This window comes from Ochotona princeps, chromosome 25 (assembly GCF_030435755.1).
Source record: "Ochotona princeps isolate mOchPri1 chromosome 25, mOchPri1.hap1, whole genome shotgun sequence".
In the NCBI taxonomy this organism is placed as follows: Eukaryota; Metazoa; Chordata; class Mammalia; order Lagomorpha; family Ochotonidae; genus Ochotona; species Ochotona princeps.
In genome coordinates this window covers 12,050,001-12,072,500 of record NC_080856.1, presented here as the reverse complement: position 1 = coordinate 12,072,500, position 22,500 = coordinate 12,050,001, and the positions used below count along the sequence as shown (strand labels likewise).

The 22,500-nt window shown below is 38.8% G+C and overlaps 1 protein-coding gene across 11 annotated transcripts in view; it reads left to right on the top strand.

Annotated features, from left to right (window-relative positions):
- FOXP2 (forkhead box P2) overlaps positions 1 to 22,500 on the top strand; it is a 353,823-nt gene that overhangs the window by 289,316 nt on the left and 42,007 nt on the right. For 3 of the 11 annotated variants that reach the window (XM_058654887.1, XM_058654892.1, XM_058654891.1), the window contains 5 exons: positions 2,922 to 3,059; positions 4,201 to 4,374; positions 5,897 to 6,074; positions 16,843 to 17,056; positions 18,991 to 19,095. In XM_058654887.1, coding sequence (XP_058510870.1) covers positions 2,922 to 3,059; positions 4,201 to 4,374; positions 5,897 to 6,074; positions 16,843 to 17,056; positions 18,991 to 19,095 — 809 coding nt within the window. Of the gene's footprint in view, positions 1 to 2,921; positions 3,060 to 4,182; positions 4,375 to 5,890; positions 6,075 to 16,842; positions 17,057 to 18,990; positions 19,096 to 22,500 lie in introns of all 11 variants that reach the window. The other 8 variants (XM_058654882.1, XM_058654888.1, XM_058654889.1 and 5 more) reach the window with 5 other exon arrangements.

Here is a 22,500-nt window from a genome sequence, read left to right as displayed (position 1 = left end):
TGATCGTTTCTGCTACCTCTGGCCATCTTAGCAAGGATGCCTGAGTGTTTTCTAACTCGCTCACCTGTTTCTTCTGATCTCATTTGGTGGTAGTACCACTTGATTTTTTTTTTTTTTAATTCTCACCAGGAAGCATATCTGAGATATTTTCCCCCCTGCTTCCCTATCATAGATCTAAATGATGGTGTCTCTTTAGAATATTTTCACTAATCAAACTATACATCTAGTGAAAGATAGTTCCTTCAGCTTAATTATGAACTTGATAAGATATGTGCATTCTGAAGAGTTATTCCTAGACTTGCGTGTATTGAATTCTGGCTGTGTCTATATAAATGTTGGTAAGTAGTTTTATTTCAGTTCATCTCTATTTTTCTTTTTCCAGTGAATTCCTGGAGTATATGAGGTAGTTAAGAAAAACAAAAAAGACAAAAAAAAAAAAAAAACAACCCAAAAAACAGAACCACGCAGTGGCAAAATAGCAGAAGCGATGAAGGAGCAATAAAGAAAATGTGTTGCTTAAACCGAATGCTAGAAATAGAAAGATTCTGTGGTTTAAAAAGTATGATTTCTGAACAAAGCAAATGGGACAGCCCACATAAAACACAGATCTGATACTTGTAGGGAAAACTAATTTTCTGTTCATTAAACTACTTTAACTCTGTAGTAGCCTCATCTGTCTTACTTTGAGTTTTTGTGAGTGGATTTAGAAACAACTGCGTTGGTTTATGTATATTGCTGGAAATCCCTGGGAAGCGTACTTGTAGTTTCCTACCTATGTAATTATTTTGTGGGTTTACAATTATGAAGAATAGCATTCAGTTCGTTGTCTTAGGCTATCTCTCAACGTATCTTTATGCCTGCAAATTGTGTTTCCTAGAAGGAAGGCCAGAGTCTACTTAAAATTTTCCAAGCATCAGATGCATCTGAACATTTCCGGTATATGATTTTTAGGTAGGATGGTTTGTTTATGTGTCAGAACAACTGCTTCTAAGACATTCAAGCCATTTGAGTGAAAGAACTAAAGAGTGTTAAAGAATTTTCAAGTGAAACCTTGGGTTAAATGTGTTCCTGCAGTAAATTAGCAACAGCTCCAGCAAACTGTAGAATCGTATCACAGGAATAAGCTGATTTCTGTCAACTTGCAATGTGCCATGGCACGCATCCCTTCATAGACCCTACCCTGGGAAGTTCATGTGTTGTGAATATATACGTAAAGTCATTTTACTTGTAGCTATAGAGGACAATAAAGTGAAAACACCTAATACGTTGAAAATGACAGGTAAGCATGAGGCAAGGGTGTGGCAAGCCACCTCTCACAGGGCCAACTACTTAGGTGCTTTCAGTGCACACGTGTGCTCCATGGACACGCGTGAATCTCCATGTCTGTGATTTCTGTCTGTATTTCATGTGATGATGAACCCAAGCATGCTAACCTATAGGTATGTCAATATATGCTACAAATCCAGAAATATTTTTGAAAATCACTATTCTCTGTCATAATGTTTCTTGTTCTTATTACAAAATTAGATTCAAATTAATTCGTGTTTCAAGATGTCAGCCATAAAAAAAGAAGACAGGATTATTTTTCATGATTAAATATGAAGATTTTTTTTTGGAAAAAAGTAATTAATCTTTCCAGGATTGCTATTTTTTTCTGAACTCTTTTTCATTATTAATTTCTTCTACCATTATAACAGAAAGTGCAAGACTATAAAAGTTTGAACAACATTAAAAATGAAGCAATCTATTAATTTGTTGTTGTCGTTGAGAAAGACACATTGTCCTATAGACATGTGTTCCAGAGCAGTATTTACATAAACACTTACTTTTAATTACAGTGAAGGCAAATTGTTTTTTCTCCTGGGGAAGAAAGCTATTGCTTTTTAAAAGGCTGTAAAGCTGGTGGTAAGTGTGTTGCTCATCACCTGTGTAGAGAGGAGACCCCTCCCAGTACAGCAGGTATGGGAAGCTTCAAGGCAACACTTTCCTGCTGGGCCTTTTGCCATCTTTGCCCTCTGTCTCCACATCCTTTCTCTTTCTCAGCATTCTCTGCAACTTCTCCTTTTTTTTTTTCACTCCATTCTTTGTTGTCTCTGCATCTTCCTCCACATCCTTAATCTTCCCTTTCTTTGAGTCCTTTTCAGTCTCTGAAAATGAAAGACAAAGGAAGTGGTGGAAAAGTCAAGTTCAAAATAAATAGTTTGAATTTTGTTTTCAGTTGTATGAGTAAGCTTTCAGTGATCTTTTAGCTTTCTGAGCCTCTTGGTATACACTGCCTGGAAAATGAAAACGTTCAAAGATGAACTGAAATCCTAGGCTTACAATCCCCTCCGAGGACCTGTCAGTGATTGCTCTTTTCCTGGATACATCCATATAGACCTAGTGTATGTATGTGCTTGTGTGGTAGTACATGTTGTTATGTGCATTTACATATATGCTATATGTAAATACTATGAACCAGGTGATTATGTTACATCAGGGAGTGTATTTGACAAAAGTGCTTTTTACTAGCTTAGGTACCAAGAATTTATACGATTCATTGTTTCCAATGATTTGTTAGTGGCCTGTTTTAATCCTACCTTTGAAACATTTCAAAATGCTTTTTACTTACAGCTCTGTGACATTAACAGTGGTTGATCAGTCAGGAGTTGTGGAGAACATCACCCTATGTTTGTTTGTTTCTCTCTGGACCAGCCAGAGAGCTCAGACATCTGAACGTGCCATGTAGGAGGTGGCAGCTAGGCTGATGTCTGCTTAGAGTGGATGCCCCTGAAAGCTGGTGCCTAACTCGTGGGATGCTTTCGCAGTATTGCGGAAGCCGCAAGCCATGTATCCCTCCGAGCGGACTGGCCTTCCGGGGCAGCAGAGTGAATCTCACGGAGATAGACAATGATGACTTTCTTTCTCTCTGTCTGAGCAAGGTGCCTGTGTCGGTGGCCATGATGACACCCCAGGTGATCACCCCCCAGCAGATGCAGCAGATCCTGCAGCAGCAAGTCCTGTCTCCTCAGCAGCTCCAGGCCCTTCTCCAGCAGCAACAGGCAGTCATGCTGCAGCAGGTAATGTGGCTAACCTGCTCTGATGTCCCAGCAGGGCCCGGAAGCTGGGCGCACCGTGTGAATAGGGAAGTGGGTGCATGCAACAAGATGGTCCCCACTTGCAGGATAGCCTGTCGGCATACTACAGCGTTCATGAAACATCTTAGCTGTAGAACTGCGTAAGGAAAGTCACATTCCTTAGTCTACTGAAGTTCATTTAGGTTCTTAAATCAGCAGAAAGAGGCATAATTTAAAAATTTGGATCAAGCAAGTTGTAAATCTTCGAACATTTAGGTACGTTGTATTTGTAGACTTCTCAACCAAAGTTCCAAGACACTTCTCGGGTGACTGTTGCTTTTAAAACTCCTAACATTTTAACATTCCTTTAGTAAACATAATCGTGACATTTGAACTGAGTATTTTGTTGAAATGGAGGAAGTAGCATGCAAGATTTTTCCTTGTCAAAATATAGCCATTATTCAGAAGGAGAAAGAATCTACTTAAAGTTAGGGGCTAAGGTACAGATTCATGAAGTTTATGTTTTTAAAACAGAAACAATACCGTGCCACCTTGAATCTGTATAAAGTTGTCTTGATGATACAAACTTGCTTATCGTAGAAGAATGATACTCTTTCCTGGATCTTTTTATATGACTTTGTTACGCTCTATGCTAATGACCACAGACCAGTAGCTGGTATTTCTGTGACGTGTTCTGAGCATCTGGTGGGATAACCACCCCCAGCCCCCCGGCCACCACCCCGAATCAAGTAGCCTGATTTTATGCAGATTGATTTTTCTAAATAGTTGAATATAACCTATGTTTCCATGCTTATTGGGCTGTAGCTTGTTATGTGACTTCTTTGGCTCTGGCCCTTTGAGGCAGAGCCTCTAGACCTTTCTCTTTAGGGGTTTTTTTTTTGGGGGGGATTCTGGAATGGAAATTTTCAAAGCTGCTTTGGGGGAAAAAATGTATGTAGAGCCGTCTGCTTGAATCCAATGCATATTTTTGTTGTTGGTTTCTCTTTTTGTTTGTTTGTTTGTTTGTTTTGTGAGGTGAATTTCACTGGCTGCCCTACCATAGGCCAATCTAGGAGAGTTTAGGAGATTTTATGCTACATGAAACTTTTGCCTTTATTTATTAAAGTCAAAATGGTTTATTCAGCAACAACTACAAGAGTTTTACAAGAAACAGCAAGAGCAGTTACATCTTCAGCTTTTGCAGCAGCAGCAACAGCAGCCGCCGCCCCAGCAGCCGCCCCAGCAGCCACCCCAGCAGCCGCCCCAGCAGCCGCAGCCCCCACAGCAGCCGCAGCATCCCGGCAAGCAAGCGAAAGAGGTAGGATCTGGTGACTGCATTCAGGAGAACAGCAGCAGGTGGAGAAGGGGCTCCAGGAGGCCAAGATCTTCTTAGATCTCCCCAGAGCCAGGCCTGTGCTGTCTGCCACGCTGACTTGCCTCCGTTTCCTGAGCTTAATAACAGTCAGTGTGGAACTCTCATGCTTTCCCTTGTTGCGTGGCATGGGACTTAGAGAAGCAACCCAGTGCAGCTGTTTGATGTTCAGCCATGAATCACAGCGTATCGAAAGCAAGCTGTGTGGTGGACAAAGCGCTGACTCTCTTGTGTTTACTTGGAAGCTAAGGTGGTAAAGAAACCTTACTTTTGTCTTTCCTTTTTTTTGTTTTTTTCGTGAAGCTCAGAGAACCTGCACACAAATATAGCCCATGGTTGGGGGTGGGGAGACAAGGGGTGAAACAGGTTGAGCACAGATTTCAAAGTCGCAGGCCCCCTGATTAATGAACTGCTACTGTAGGTTTGGAGTGGCGAGGAGAAAGTTACAGTTTGATATGCTCATAAATCAAACTGACATGCTGGCTTCTCAGGCCTAGCTTGCACTTGTCAGCAAACTGCATCAAATATAAACATAATACAAACAAAACATGTTGAAGCAGTTAAATTGATCAGCAGGTATCAGAACGGGTGTCTTCAAGCTGCCCATTATGCAAACGTACAGGAAACAGGTTTGACCTCCTGAGGGTTTGTTTCTGTTTGGATTTGTGAATAGAATTTCAGACAGCCATCAACTACAGAATAGAAATTGCTCCCTTATTTCTCGGGAGGCTCTGGCCAATCCACATGACTTGCTCCATTATGCAGTCTGTTTTCCAGTGAGCGCATCAGAAGTTTCTCTTTTCCCCAAACTCTGTAGGAAAGGTCCTCCGCAGCGGCCTCTCTGAGTGTGACCACTCCTTCCTGCCCTCTGGAGTCCAAAGAACTCTGCTTTGTCTTGAATGCCTCGTAAAATTGGGAGTCACACTTTCCCTTCTAATAAGGGCACCTATTTTTTTTTCTCTTGAACATAATTCTGCCTTTAAAATATTCCACCAAGAGTGGACAGGCAAAGAGAGCTAACAGGCCTGTCCTGAATAGACTGTCTCCCAGTTCACTAATAGGTCACTAGAGACCACCACAGACTTACTCAACTGGAGAGAGAAAAACAACTAAGAGCATTGTAGAAGTTCATTGCCCCTTATAAAATGTTATGCCTTTAGTCTACATAGATTTGTTATCCTTTTCAGTAAGCTGATTAAAAACTCGGCTAAGTCTGATTCCCTAGACTGGTAATGCCAGTTCCCAAGTCCTCGAGTGCTGTTTAATATTTGAGAGGAAGGCAAGAGAACAACCAGTCCTTGCTCAGCTTACACTCCTGAACTTTGATCATGGGTTGGCCGAGAACCCACACAGGCAATGACAGGCATGTACGCTTCCCTGTGAGAGGACTGGAGCAGAGCACGGTCCCAGCTGTTTACTGGGTTGGCTTTGTTTTTTTGTTTTTTGACACCCGCAGCAACAGCAGCAGCAGCAGCAACAGCAGCAGCAGCAGCAGCAGTTGGCAGCCCAGCAGCTTGTCTTCCAGCAGCAGCTTCTCCAGATGCAACAGCTCCAGCAACAGCAGCATCTGCTCAGCCTCCAGCGCCAGGGACTCATCTCCATTCCTCCTGGCCAGGCGGCGCTTCCTGTCCAGTCGCTGCCTCAAGGTACTCCCCGGTGTGGATGTCTGCTCTTGCACATGCTCGTGTTTCATGGCCTGTCTGCCTCGGACCCTGAGACCCGTTGTTTTTATGAGCTTCAAGTTCATTTTTGAAAGCATGATTGTTAACGTGGTCGCATGACCCATTTTCTCGAGGCTCAGAAATTTTACTACACACAGCTTTCAAGTGGGCCATAAAACTGCTTTCACATGTTTTCTTAGATGTTAAATGTATATTTATTAGTCTTTGGGGCAGAAAATAATTTATAAGGGCAATGCAGTTCAGGCGTGGTTGGAGATTCAGGGAGATGTGTAGGGGATTGGGTTACTGAAAAGCTGAGGGTACTGCATTTAACGTAGGTGAGCTGATAAGAGTTTGATTGGACAACTGATAAAAAAAGAACCTTCACACCCAAAATTCCACAGGGAAAGAGAACTATGTATTTTAACGGGACACATTCTAAGTTGTGTTTTGTGAAACACATAGTATATTTTGGAGCCATATTTGCTCTGTGTTCTTTCAAATAAAATTGCTTGTATATGCATATTAAATTAGAATACAATGTAAAATCTGTCAAATGCACTTGTTTTTTATGAGAAGGTTGGATGCACTCAGATAATACAACTTTATGAGTGGCTTTCAACGTTTGGGAAATGGAAAGATATGTAAGTGACAAGGAAAGCAAAAGTAAAACAACTCTGCTAAAATTCTCCATTTAGGTCAAAGTGATAGATCATCAAATTGTATACAAGAATATGGTTATTTGCATTTGGATTTTATTGAAATAGACACTCATACAAATGAACTTTAATTCAAGTGAATTATACATGTCATAGGAAGGTTCATGTTAAAGTAGTAATTGCTGATTCCCTGGGGCACACCAAAGAAAATGAAGAATAAATAAATATAGATATGATAACCAGGTGAAAGTCAGTCTTCATAATGTACATGGTCATTCTTTTACAGCAGGTGAAATGAAAACGTTGTGATACATATTTTTCTCTGTCTTTCTCCTGCCTCAGTAACCGACTTATGTTTGCTAGTTTTCCTCTTTAGTCGGACTTCAGATGTTCCAGTTGTTCTGATTCAAACACTTCCAGGCAGTTGAAGCTTACATAGGGAAAGGAAAACGGAAAAGTGAACCCATTTTTTCTGAGTTATTTTGAAGAGATGAATTCCTACAATGAATGTCCTATTTTCAAACTGTTGTGCTCAGGAAAGATAATATAATTTGAGGACAATCGAGGAGACAAAGCAAGGCAAGCATGTGGCACAGTGGGTAAGATGCTGCTTGGGCTGCCTGCATCCCATGGTAGAGTGCTTGAACTTGAGCCCAGCTTCCGTCCTGGTTCCAGCTTCCTGCTCCCATGTGCCCTAGGACACAGTTGTAACACCTCAGATCCTTGAATCTTTGCCACTCAGGTGCCAAAACTCCCACGTGGAATTTTGGCTCCTGGCTTCAGTCTGGCCTACCTCAATTGTAGCACGCCTATGGAAAGAGACCCCGTGAAAGAGGTTCTTCGTCTGTTTCTCTTCCAAATAATGTTCTCTTTTAAAAAAAAAGTTAATGTTTGTAAATTAATTCAGTTGTAAACATGAATTTCTTTGGTAGGAGATGCAGTTAAACGAAGTAGTACATTCATCTCATTGATGTATTTCATTAAAACTTAAATTAAAAAAAAATCTATATTTAGGATCCAGTTACATGACTCTCCCCCAAATAGGAAAGTCTGATCTACCACATCCTATATTAGTAAAAATCATGCAAGCATCTCAAGAAATTTTAACATATGTATATGGACACAGTGTAATTCATGTAAAATGTATTTGTTTAATATCTACCAAAACCTCTCACCTAAAAAGGCAATTTCTTGTGAGGTAATGACTGTTTATGATTCATTCTTATGATGTAATGATTTTCAAATGAAAAATTTTCACATTTTCCCTGGCTTGTTGTTTTGGACAGTGTTACATTTTCTCGCTATGTCCTGATTTTTTGATCTGCCTAAGCCATATGAGTGATAAAATGTACAGAATGCAGAATATATAGGGAAAGAAGTACCTCTGAAAACAGATCTCCAGTTGAGCAAAAACTAGGTATTAAAAATATTTTAGAAAGAAATGTTGAAATTACTAAAATACATTTCTGTGAATTAAGATGAAAAGGAGCATTTGAATACCTAAGTTCACAAATTTAATGAATTTATTGCCCCATATTCATATTTGTGTCTTGAAAGCCATAAAAACTAGAGTCATCAAGACTATTTTCTTATCATTTATGTGATTGGCTTTGAAAGGTTTGATTGTGGAGACCCAGTGGGCAGACAGACTATGTCAGAAACACCAGCTACAGTAAATAAACATAGAGCCAGCATTCTGTGTGGGTCAGCTCCACATGCATGGAGTCAACTAACTGTAGAGCAAAAAATACTCAGAGGAAAGAAAACCTGTGATGTACTGAACATTCAGATGTTTTATGATCCCCTAAGGAACAAATAAAGTGTCAGTACTGTTGAGATTGCATTTGCATTGTATTAGAGCATGGCTGTGATCTAGGGATGACTTAAGGTAAACAGAAGAGAAAGGGCATTTGCTGCAATAATGAAGACACACTTGGGATGCCTCCATCCCATACTGGAGTGCTAGGATTTCTGTCCCGGCTCCACTTCCGGCGTCAGCTCCCTGGTAATGTGCATCCTGAGAGGCAGCAAGCTTAGGCTCCAGTACCTGAGTCTTTGTCACACGTGTAGTGGATGCAAGTGGAGGTTCAGACTCCTGATTTTCATACAGCCTAGCTCTAGGTGATATGTACTGTTGGGAAATGATCCAGTGGTGGACATGAACCCTAATTGCAATGTCTGCCCCTCATATTTTGTTTGTCCCTACAACTTGACATATCTGCAGGCTACTGTTAGAGTTGTAGCTTCTTAAATTATATGAAAAATATGTAGGTAAAATTCAGAAACATCAACCATAATAATTTTGATAAATGTACAATTTTCCACATAAATTATTCCAGATATTAAGCAGTTAAGTCATCATAAATATTAACATGTATAAAATCGGGTTTTTATGTAAACTAAACAATGAAATTGCCATTTCTGGTATGTATATGGTTTGCGTATGGAATGACAGCAGGTACACAAAGCTCAAGCAAAAAAATGGTAAACTTAAGATCAGTTTTGAGGTACCAGCTCTGTGGCTCAACAGGCTGATCTACCTTGCGCTCCCGGCATCCCATATGGGCACCAGTTGTGTCCCGGTTTCTTCACTTTGTATCCAGCTCCCTGCTTGTGGCCTGGGAAAGCAGCAGAGGATGGCCTAGGTCCTGGGGACCCAGCATCTATGTAGGAGACCCAGCTAAGGCTCCTGGCTCCTGGCTTCAGATCAGCTGAGCTTCAGCCGTTGCAACCATTTGGGGAATGAACCAACAGACAGAAGATTCTCTCTCTGTCTTGTCTATCCCCTCTGTGAATCTGCCTTTCCAATAAAAATAAATAGATCTTTTAATAAAGTCAATGTTGAAGAAGATGCTGGTTGTAAAGCTATTTAATATATTGATGGAATAGTTTATGTTTAGTGCTTAAACTGAGCAACACCTTTTAGTGATCTGTTACAATGATCTGCTGGTTGGCAAACATGAAATTATTCACTTTAAATTTCAATGTGTTTTTGACAATACACAATTTAGTCACAGCTGACTACGGTAATTACCCTCTTTTATGCACTGTTACTTTTGCAGTTTCAGTTATCTGTGGTCAACCACAGTCCATAAAAATAAGTGGAAAATTCCAGAAATAAGCAGTTTGTAAGTTCTCAGTTGTTTGCGAGTGTGGGTGATGCAGTAGACTCACATGCAGTCTCGCCTAGGATGCAAATCATCCTTCAGTTCAGCGAATCCAAACTGTATACCTCACCCTTCTGTTTGTTACTTAGCACCTGCCTTGGTTGTCAGCCGAATAGTTGTGATATTGTAGTGCTTGTATTCAGGTAACCCATGTTTCCCCCTTGAAAGTGTCTCAAAGCACAAAAGAAGTGATGCTAGCAATTTGCAGATGCTCCACAGAAGATGTGAAGTACTTTATTTTCAGTAAAAAATCTTAAGGGAACAACATCGTTGAGGTTGCTAAGACTTATGATAAAAACAAACCTTCTGTCAATGAGATTATGAAGAATGAAAGAGAAAGCTCTGCTAACTTTGGCTTTGTATCTCAAACTATGAAAGTTACAGTTGCTGTGTAGATTAGTACTCAGTTAAGATTAAAAAGACATGAAATTATAAGGTTTGGTACTGTCAGTATTTGAGACATCGATGGCAAAATAGAATATATTTCTCCTGGGAATAAGGGAACCACTACGTGGCCTGAAAGATATGTGGTGATGCTTTTATTTTATTCTGATGTTTTATGTGTTTCTGAGTTCCTGAAAGTTAGAATATTGGATTTTTTGTAGCAACATAATAGACAAAACAAGAAATGCTACAATCAGCCTAGTCTACAGTATTTTGAAATAGCAGTTTCTAGGGCCCGGCGGCGTGGCCTAGCGGCTAAAGTCCTCGCCTTGAACGCCCCGGGATCCCATATGGGCGCCGGTTCTAATCCCGGCAGCTCCACTTCCCATCTAGCTCCCTGCTTGTGGCCTGGGAAAGCAGTCGAGGACGGCCCAAAGATTTGGGACCCTGCACCCACGTGGGAGGCCTGGAAGAGGTTCCAGGTTCCCGGCATCGGATCGGCGCGCATCGGCCCGTTGCGGCTCACTTGGGGAGTGAAACATCGGATGGAAGGTCTTCCTCTCTGTCTCTCCTCCTCTCTCTATATCCGGCTTTCCAATAATAATAATAAAATCTTTAAAAAAAAAAAAAAAAGAAATAGCAGTTTCTATACAAATTGAGCTTAGAATGAGAGAACTGTTCAAAGAAAATGAAATCATTTAAAATAGTAAACTCTTTAAAAAAAGATTTGTTTATTTAATTGAAAAGGAGAACCTTAGAGAGAAGAAGAGATACACAGAGACACAGACAGGAAGAAGGGTTTCATTCCCTAGCTTAGGGAACTAGAAGGGAGCTGGATCAGAGGTGGAGTGGCAGCACTTGATCCGACACGCCTCCGCAGGGCCGGCCTTGCTGGTGACAGCCTGCCTCACAGTTCCACCATGCCAGCTTCAAACCATTCTTTATATCTTGTGAGGAAGACTCGAAAGAAGGATGTCACTCTGCCTGCATATACATCCCATATGCCGCTGCATTTCAGAGCTTTCTTCTTTGGTGGGGATGTTTTTCTTGGTTTCAGTTTTAACCAAATATCTATTTTTATTCTCTCTAATGTAGCATTTGGACAAAATGTGTGTTTGATGCACATTCCACTAGACATGCATTTTCTTTTTGTCTTTTTTATTTATATTTGATTTGTTTGCAAAGGAGAGAGCTTATGTCTGTTGGTTCATGTCCCCAAAATGCCTGTCTAAGACTAGGCCAGGGCAAAGTGAGGAACTGAGGATTCATTCCAAGTTCCTTGAATGAGTAGCAGGAAGCCCAGGATACACGAGCCATCCCCCATTGCCGCCAATTCAGGAAGATAATAGAATTATGATTGGAACCAGAGCTCAAAGCCCAGGTATTCCTGTATGAGATGCAGACATGCCGAGTAGTAGCTTCATGATGAGGCCAGACACCTGCTTCTAGACGGACATTTTAAAAGATGTCATATATGGGCCCAGTGTGGTAGCCTAGAGGCTAAAATCCTCGCCTTGCATACGCCGGCATCCCATACGGGCACTGGTTCTAATACCGGCAGCTCCACTACCCAACCAACTCCCTGCTTGTGGTCTGGAAAACCAGTTGAGGAAGGGCCAAAGCCTTGGGACCCTGCACCCACATGGGAAACCCAAAAGAGGCTCCTGGCTCCTGGCTTCGGATTGGTTCAGCTCAGGCCATTGCAGTCACCTGGGGAGTGAATCAGTGCATGGAAGATCTTCCTCTCTGTGTATTTGATTTTCTAATGAAAATGAAATAAATCTTTTAAGAAAAAGTTGACGTATCTTTGGGTGATAGCAGCCTGCTAGTCAGATATAAAACAGTCTCATACTGAGTTTGTGGATGTACACATAGGCACATACGAGGCTTGAGAAATGCTTCAGGAGTAAAGGGAGGAACTGGGGACCCAAGAACAAAGTTCAGGAGGGAAATCTCCGTTGACAGTGGGTATTCTTGCTAGCATTGACCTGCCTCCGCCACGTGTGTATACTAGTTTTTCAAAATGTGAAATTTAAGATGGAAAAGTGAGGAGTCCAAGGTGCACCACTTCAAATCACAAGCTTGGCTGTCAACTCGACCTAACAAAGTATGTGATCAAATACTGCCGCCCACATTCATTTTTATGATAAGTAACCTAGAAAATAAGCAGAGCACAGAGCATTACTAAATATGCTAATTAAAATGTCTCAGTAGATTTCCTTTGCATCATGGTGTATAAAAATTACTTAATCTGAAAAAGTTACTTTGCAAGGAAAAGGAGAGTATGGTGAAATAATCTTTTATTGTTGAATAGAAAATTGCTAATGAGATTTTTTACCAGTAAGTAACATCATGGAAAATGTTCAGCCTTGTTTGCCCCAAGGATGCATAATCGAGATATGAATGATCAAACTTTAATTGTTAGCACAGTGCTTGGCACTTCATAGTTATTCCACAAACTCTGAATGCAGGGATTAAAGAATTATTTTATAATTGCCTGGCTAGGGTATTCTATGCAGTTTTATTAAGGAGTCATCCTTTTGTTCACTCCTGTGGAAACAAATCTTTCAATACTTATTTTTAGTTCTAGCAGTGAGAACGAGCCCATCATTATCCAAAAGCAGAATAGGGCTCCTTCATTGTTTGTGGTTATACAGACTTTAAATTACATGGTTGTAAAGCTGTTGGGTGCTAATACAGTATATATGCTTGAAAGCTATTCAGAGAAACCAAATGATCTTCACTGAAGATGGAAGTTGGTTATTCTCTTACAATGATACAGTCCAGTGATGGCCAGAGCATGTTGGCTGACACAGTACAGATCCTGCCCAACTGCAAATAACTTACAAGCCATATTCAACGAATTTTCACTCACTGCAAGCAATCTGGTAAGCATACAGTATGTCACCATGAAGAGGACAGACCAAAACCCATACCATCAGGGACTACACATGTTAGTGTAGAAAACAGAATCGAGTAGTTGACAAAAATACGGTGGTGCATGGCAAACAGAAAAACAAAGGGGAAGATGGGAAAAAAATAAACCACTCAGAGGAAATATGAGGAGTTGAACTTTTAGAAATGTGATGAGGGCTGGGGCCACGTGCTTTAGAACAGATCACTTTTCTTGCTACAGTGTCCTTACCTATAAAGGCGAACACTGATTTATTAGAAAGTGTATATACATAACCATATTGACTTACGGTATTCATGTGTGAAGCACTGAGCACATATTTTTGGTGGTCTGGGTGGCTCTTCCAACCGGAGCTTCATTTTGAACATAGAAGGTCTGAGAAATCCCCTAAGGTTGCATGGCAATATCAGGAAGCCTAAGGTTGGAAGATATCAATTGCTGATTCCTAAACTGACTGGGAGTTATGTCTTCTTCATACATACTTGGCATCTATGAAACAGGGCTAAAAAACTTTTAAATGTGAAAACTTGCTTCTAGGAGCAAGGTAATCCTCTTTGTTATAACTCCTTCCCAATTGTTTGTATTTTGAATCACCTGTGGCATTTTAAAAGCTACTGATGCCTGTGTCCAACCCACACAAATGTGGACTCATTGATCTGCGCCATGGTTGTTTTACTATCTCAAGGTGATTCTGATGTGCACTGTTAAGAGTCACTGTTACTCAGAGGACACTCTTTTTGATCTCTTCATTCTCTTCCACTTATCCGTAATATTCAAAAACAATTTCCTTTTATATTTAACTAAAAAGTTATATTTGTATAATAAACAGCTTTCAAATCTTTTTTGAGTGCCTGCCACATTCCTAGTATTTGTTACCTTATCACTGCAGTAGCATGACAATTTCATAAATTTTCAGTACCAACAAATAGTACCATGGAAATCTACTTTTAGAAGGTAAGTGAATTGTTACATGAACCACAGTAAATAGATTTCAAAGCTCAATTATTAATATCACTAACTAGTAGGATCTCTAAAATTATTTAAATATTTACTTAAAATATCAAATATTATCAGCCACTCAATATATGCTAGAATCAACTAGTTTTGTCCATTGTTCTGTAGACATTGGTCTCACAGATAGCGATGTTCATAAATAGAATGGCCATGAAAGGTCACACAACTGTGCGGGAACCAACATGTCTTTGAGAACTGTAGGATTCTATTATAATTAATGAGATCAACATTTACAGAGCACATACAAGGAACTGCTCCAGACAGTGGGTAGCTATTCCTCAGAAATGTAAACTGTAATGGAGAGAAACTTGTGTTAGTAAGAAAAAGACGGGTAAATGGAAATTAGGTCGATAATAGTGTTTCAGACAGGAAAACACTGGAAAAAATAAAAGTAGATTGAGGAGTTAAGGAATGCTAGGAAGTAGAGTGTAGGAGGGCAGTGACAGAGTGTGGCCAAAGGGTCGTCAAAGAAAGTGGCCTCTGAGCCATCTGTGGAGGGAGAGGGAGAGCCGTGGGACAGTCAAGTGTCTCCAAGTCTTGGGAGCAGCCAGAGCAGAGGCTGCAAAGGGAAAGTTCCATGCTGTGAACTAGTAGAAGGTGTCCACGGCCATACCACCCTGAATGCAACTGATCTCACCTAAAGTAATAGAAGGTTGACACAGTAAAATGGAGAAAGAGAGAGAGAGAACACAGAATCAGGAAACAAAGGCCTGAACAATAGTTGTGACACCAAAATAGGCCCCAGTAAAGATGGTCAATTTTTTCCCCCTAAAGGTCCTTGAAAGACTTTGGAAGCTTTGTTTGGGAATTTAAAAGGACCAAATTTATGTGTAAAAATACACTTTTTGGTTGCTATGTGAAGAGGAAATTATATTCAAGACAAGCTAAAAGCAGGAAGACAGAAAATCACCGCCATGGTCCAGACAAGAGTTGATGGGGGAGCAGAGAACGCAGCTGGATGGTGAAAGTTCTGACGGAAAAGACGTGCCCATGTGATCACCAAAAAGAATGTGCTGATGAAATTGTGGTAGTCATAGCAATAGAAGATTGCTGTGGTAAATACTTTGACCAGAAGTTATGTTTGGAACAGAGACAATTGTGTTGCTATTGTCTGTTTAGATCATTGATTTTCCCACTGGCAGGAAAGTCAGGTATTAGTTGTCATCCCCATCTCATACTCTGGTCTTGCCCTTGTCTTCCCTGATTGTCTCAGCCTCCCTACCCCACACATCTCTTGACTGATCAATATTACTAAAGTATCCAATAGATATGTGTTAGCTGCTGGTGGGTGGGTGGAGCGGATTTTTTTGAGCAGCACTTCTGTATTGATACTACATGTTGTGGATCCATTGAGTAGGAATTTTATGGCACTGAGTTTGAATTGTGTCCAAAGGAAATGAGTGTAAGGATTTGGGGCAACATTCTGAACCTTCCACAGCCTGCTTTCAGTCATTTGTAAGTTATAAAGATGCTCACCCTTAAGTGAGATTAACTGGGATAATGAATGTGAGGGATAAAGCACCAGAATGTAGTAAATGCTCAAAAAATGATCATTATGATAATTATAGCTTTATCCCCTCTGTATATCTTTGTTCAGCAATGTCAATATTTTCTTACTATGGTAAGAGCAAAGGAGGTGAACCTGGACCGCCTGGATTTACATCATAACTTTACCATATGTAAACCTGATGAATTCAGATACATTTTTATTGTTAATTTTCATTTTTTGATGTTTCCTTTGTTTCCTTATCAGTTATTTTTGATTGTAATGAGAGCTAAAGAGCATAAATATTATAGCAACCATAAAAAAGCACAGTACTTGGCACATATTCGTGTAAGTACTATTTTTAAGTCAACTACTGAACAAAATGCCTCTCAATACCTGATTTCTAAAGTGTAAATAAAAACTAAAGGACCATGCCTTGGTTTTTTATTTTAATTTTTACAGTATCAGGCAATCTTATATAATATGAAGGGCTTTATGTTTTTGAGTTCTTGATTTATTCTACTGTTAGTCATAGATTAAAGGGGAGTTCTAGAGATTTCTGCTTAATTGATCCATGTGTCTGTGGGATACTAGTCAATCTAGGAGCCCTGAAATGAAATGTAGTTGCTTCATTTGTCTCTCAGATAAAGACCAAATGACCTTATGACTAAAATATCCTTTTCTTTCAAGCCATGTTTACTATATTTCCTTGACATTTCTTGATTTGCAAAGTTAAGTTCTGTTCATTCTCTTGATATGTGTTTGTGAAATCCATCTCTTTTTTGGTCCCTCTCTGATAAAAACTAGGTATTAGCAATAGGTAGAACCAGCTCTTAAAAATCGAGTAGTTTGATTTTTAAGCATCAATTATTGGTTTTTTAAAAAGAATCCTTATTACTATTCCCAGTGCTGTTACTCTCAATGCTATTACAAATTGGTAGTATTTAGTAAATAACTGATTCTTCAAAACAAAGCCGATGATGCTGATAGTTTCAAAGAGATTTTCATTCTGTAGTAACTAACGCTGATAGCATCACCTTTGTTGTTGGTACTAATCCAGTCATGACACTAATATCATAATATATGTTTTGACTTGTTATATTAGTGAGGTTTTCTTTCCTTTTTGTAGCTGGCTTAAGTCCTGCTGAGATTCAGCAGTTATGGAAGGAAGTGACTGGAGTTCACAGTATGGAAGACAATGGCATTAAACATGGAGGGCTAGACCTCACTACTAACAATTCCTCCTCAACTACCTCCTCCACCACTTCCAAAGCATCACCACCAATAACTCATCATTCCATAGTGAATGGACAGTCTTCAGTTCTAAATGCAAGGCGAGACAGGTAAATTCCCATGCACAGTGTTCTATGTATAGCTAACGTTTTATTGTCGCCATCGATGAAGCTTACGATGACAACTTCATAGGGTCAAGAATAAATAAAATCGAAGAATAAATTAAATCGAAATTGTTAGACTGTTTATCTTACACATTAGGGGTACTTCAAAAAGATTGTGGAATGGATTATAAAAGATAAATTTACCTTGATGCACAAAATTTTGACATCTGAGTATTTGAAAAGACTTTTAAAAACTCATGAAAAATGCATGTTATGAAAAAAGCTGTGAGTAAATTTCAGTAATTTCTGCACCAAAATAAACTTATCTTTTTAATTCAATTTTCCATGAACTTTTAAAAGTCCCCTTCTATTTGTTTGCAAATATAAGCGGTTCTGACATCAGCAGTTCAATGGATACAGTTGTTGAGTCTGCTGCAAAAATTTATTTTCTTATCTGCATTTGCAACGATAGTGTCTGCCATTGTATCTTTATGACTAGGATATTGTGCCTGCCCTGATTGCGATAAACATTTTTTACCACTTTTTAATTAAAAACTACTTACTTAATTTCCGTTACTTAAGGATCCATACAAACCGCCTAGATGCAAGTTTCGAACATGTTCCCAGAACACAGATGATACATGTCAATACATAAACAGAGGTATAAGAAGCTAGTATCTGAAAGATCAGTTTGCCTTTTGAAAAAATGTTTGTGGCCTGCTGGAATTTGTAACTGTAACAAAACAAGATATTTCTGAATAAATTTTACTAAAAACATATGCAGAAAATCACTTGACTTCAGTTACCAATGCTGAAGGTAGGATGCTGGGAAATTTTTCGACACAGTTTTATTGTAGTTGTACACTGTCCCTGTCATCAGAGCATCCAAGTGATTTTCTGCTTTTAGTTCCATTTATTTAAGCGTATTGCTATAAAGTCCTTTACAGTAATTTACATAAAATGTATAAGCTAAAAAATATTGCTCATAATAACCAAAATCTTTTCTTAAAGAATGAAATAGAAGCATGGAATGTCACAACATTGCAGCTCAGGCTTGTGTTATATATAGCTCTAAATGTCACGGCAGTGTGGTGGATTGATAGCATTCTATTTGCAGCTGTCTTGCTGCAACAAATTCTTTGTCAAAACAAATTTTATTTTTGACAAAAAAGTTTTAATTACAATGTAGTTTTAAATTAGAATGCTATAATTTTGTGATGTTGCAAACCTTCATTTGATTATCATGGAAGATTTTTCATGTTAGCTTTTATTATTATAAAATGGTGTGCCTCTGAAAGCTTTCATGCTGTTGTTTTAATTGAGATTAATTTGATGATTATATGTTTCAGAAGTTGGTTGATTTTTCTCGAATCTATCCAATATAATACTCACTTATCAAAAGTCTTGGATAATTATGTACCGATCTAGCTAATAAATACTGTTCCTAAGTAGAAGTTTTAATCAATTTCAAATACACATATTCCATACAAAGGTGTCCAATAATTTAAGTGGACTTAAAGGTCTACATCTTCTTTAAAAGAGAATTCTTAAAGTCTCACAGCGACTGTCTTATTCTTTTCTTTCAAATACCAAATCTTTTTTTTCTCACTAGACCACATATGAATATCTATTTTTTTTATTTAGAGGTAAAATGTGCTATGAAGGTCATATGGCAGGATTAGCATAAGATATTATACAGACCTCTTAGTTTTTCATCCTTTATTAACAGTCATCTTTGGTTCTATTTCTCCCCTAATTGGAATATCATCTAGCCTTGGCAGTTGAACTATTCAGTAGAACGATTAAATTTTTCTGACTGCTCTGAGCTGAATTGACCTGTTTTGACCTGTTTGTCACTGATCGTAACCTGACAGGCACTAGCAGCCAGCAGTGGTTATGGCTTTCTGAGATGAATCTGATGTTGTGTTCTTTTGCTGCAGCTCGTCACATGAGGAGACGGGGGCCTCTCACACTCTCTATGGCCATGGAGTTTGTAAATGGCCAGGCTGCGAAAGCATCTGTGAAGATTTTGGACAGTTTTTAAAGTAAGGTTTTCTATGGTTTTGCTGGGGATGGGGAAGGCACCGCCTCTGTGGGACTGTTAAGCACACGGGCATAAATATCCCAGGGATGGGGCAGGTAAAATCCAACCTGCTACATGCTTCAGGATCTCGGTGCATTCCAACAAGTGGGTTTGCGCATCAGACTGAAAAGTTCGTGTGTCATGTTCCATCTTTTCTTAAAAATATTTCAGAAATCATTCAATGAAGGCTTTTGAATGAATAAAAAATATTAGCTGCTTATAGTGGTGTCATTAATCATTAGGAGATATGATAGTAAGGCAAGAATATCTAAGCTGCAGTTTGTAGTAGAATCTCAGATAATGGTGTGAATAGTCACAACTGTATAGGGTCCTGGACATTCATTTAGTAGACATATCTTGAAAGTTGAATTATAGATTTTATATCCCTTACTTTAAATGCATATTTAAATATTCAGTTTGTACATCTAACAACCAGAATTTTTAAAATAGAAGCTAATAGCATCTAAAATTCACATGAATGAGTATTTCATTCACCCTATTCCATTTTGCCCGCTCAAATCTGAGGAACATACATGGCTACATATTCATGTCACCTATGACATAACTTCTCTTGGCTTAAAGTCAGAACTGTGCAACCTTAATTTCTTCAGCCTGTATTTGTTTAATTCCTAAGAAATTCTTCCTCAAGTGAGAATATTTACTTTCATGAAACATCTTCCCTGCACAGTTCTGGGGTACAAGAGATCTAAACAAGAGAGCTACAGATAGGCTCACGGAGATGAGTAACTTCCCCGCCTGAGACGCGTATGTTGTCATGGTGCAGCTAACAGGGTGAATGAACTGTTTCATGCTTCATCAACAATTAAGTTAATTAGCTCATTTGAAATTGCACTTCTTTGTTGCCAGGATGTTGGCAGAAACATCAAAAAGATGTGTTTACAAATGGTAGACTGACTACAGGGTATAGAGCGAAAGCACCTTCACAGTGCTTGGCGTCAGAATCACTTTATAACCGAATTACACTCAGACCTCCACAAAGAAGTGTTCAGCAGTTGTCATTTCTGACCAATTAAGAAAGATTTGGCTTCATATTCCACAATGACTCTTTGTAGACAGCCTTAAATGAAATTTTACGTTTCTTTTGTTGGATTAGAAACAGATTATACTCTTTGAAACCAAGAAAGTGTTAGAAAAATGTTAAGTAACTTTACCGATGCTCTTCTCATAAAGAAAAAATGATTGTGAAGACAAAGAGTATAGCAATATTAATGATTACAACCTATTTTCAAATAGCTTAATTAAATGTACTAGCCTAATCAATGTATTATTTCTTATCACTGACATCGTCTAAAGTACATTGTGGTTATTGAAATTGTAGCTAGGCCCCCTCGTCATGCTTTTGCTGTTCAAAATGGACGCTTCTGACAAGACTCAAAGTTGATATTTAGAGTAATATAACACATCCTCCGCTAATTTAACTGCGGCAGCACTTTTATTCCTCTCAAATATCCAGGTGCTTTGTTGTTACTATCAAGCCGATGAACATCAGCTTTCATTCAGGCTCCATGGTCCTTTTCCACGTTCATACCAGTGTTTTTTAAAAAATTGAAGAAATTACAATTTTAAAAAGGCATTTTCTTTCAATTAAATATCAACTTCTGTTCCAAAGACTGACGATTTTTCCAACCCATTAGCTTTATAGGGATGACAGAACTAATGAGAGAGTACATCATAAGGCCTTTCTTTTAGTTCATTGTTGTCGTGATGAGTTGTAGATTGTCTAACTCAGAGATCTGTGATAAATTCTGTTAACAGAGCTAATAACATTATATTGTGCCAAAAAAACTTTAGATGTATTTTTTGTGTAATGATAGTTTTTGTTTTTTTTTTTAAACTGAGAAAGTTGATGAGAAATGAAACGATTTGTTTTCTTAAAGGAATTAGCTTCAGAAGTTCAGGAGGAAATGGCATCTGAATGGGGAGTGAACTAAAGAAAACAACAACACTTACACAAATTTTCTCAGACAGAAGAGTTTGTCTTTTACAGTCATCAAACTGAGGGTTGGGGAGAAAACTGTCAGGCAAGTAAGAAGCCGGGACACAGGCTTTGGCCTCAGCTTTCTTGTTAATCCATTCTCCCAGAATTTTACATATTTTTTTTACTTTTTTGAAAATAGTGTGGCAGCATTTTTAGTTCTAAAATGCACTATAAATAAATCTTATCATCTCAGCTGTAATATGGAATCAGGACATATCCACTGTTCACAACGAAAGGGAGCAAACCAAAACCCCTGTCATGCCTAGATAAGGTAGTTGAAAATATACTAAGAATCTCAAATTCTCTTTTGTACATTACATCCCCCCCAAATAGGAATATATATACAGATATATGTATATGTATGTATATTCATATTCTTATATAGATTACTCAACAATCAACTGAGGTGACCATTTCTGTATGGAAAAGGACTAAGGGAACAACTGTCAGTTGTGACAACAAGATGAAAGTAGAAGTGCTAGTATACAAAGTGATGGAAGGCCACGCTAAGAGCGTTCAGGAAACCGCTTGAACTTTGGTGTCAAGCAGGTATTAATATGAACTAACCCTTTTTTTGACCAGTAATTGAAGATCTCACAAGATCACTAAAAGCATTTAATCCAGATTCTTCATTACTGTCTTAGAAATGTCAAAGGGTAATAGCAGCTGACAAAACTTTAGTACAGTTTTTCTGCAAAATTAATGATCACTTCACTGAATCTACATCAGTTTGAATATAGTTGGGTGGATTTTTAGAACTTCAGCCGAAAGGTTTGCATACAGCCTTCCTGTTAGCAAAACAAATGCTGTTGAAACTGAATGAATATGCTAGTGAAAAGTACATGGTCCGGGAGACAGGGAGGGGAAATACATACTTGAAGAGAGGCAGATTAATTCGCAGCTACAAAATTATCCATGTCTTAAAGATTAATTATTTGATGCACATAAGTAAGGTTACTACTGCCTGAAGTTTTCAGGATTGATGCCACATGGAAAGCAACAGAAAGGGCATTGCCAGCAGAACAGTTAAAGAGAAATCTGTTGTCCTGCCTACCAGCTGACTACTCTAAAAAAGTATGCTCTTATTTAATGTGTATTGTCTATTTCTTTGTCTTTGACTAGGCAGCATGGCTACAAAATTATGACCTCAAGAAGGCATTCTTTGAACTTGTCAGAATATTGTTTCTTTGGGTGACAGTGCCCCTTCCCTCAAAACTAAGGCATCTCACATAATCAGCTAAATGAATAGTGACAGCTAACATTTTGTATTTAAACTCCTGTCAGTGTTTAAACATAAAAAGCTTGATGCAAAATAAATCACACACCAGTGATATGCAAGCGAAACATTTTGTTAAAAGAGTCTGACAT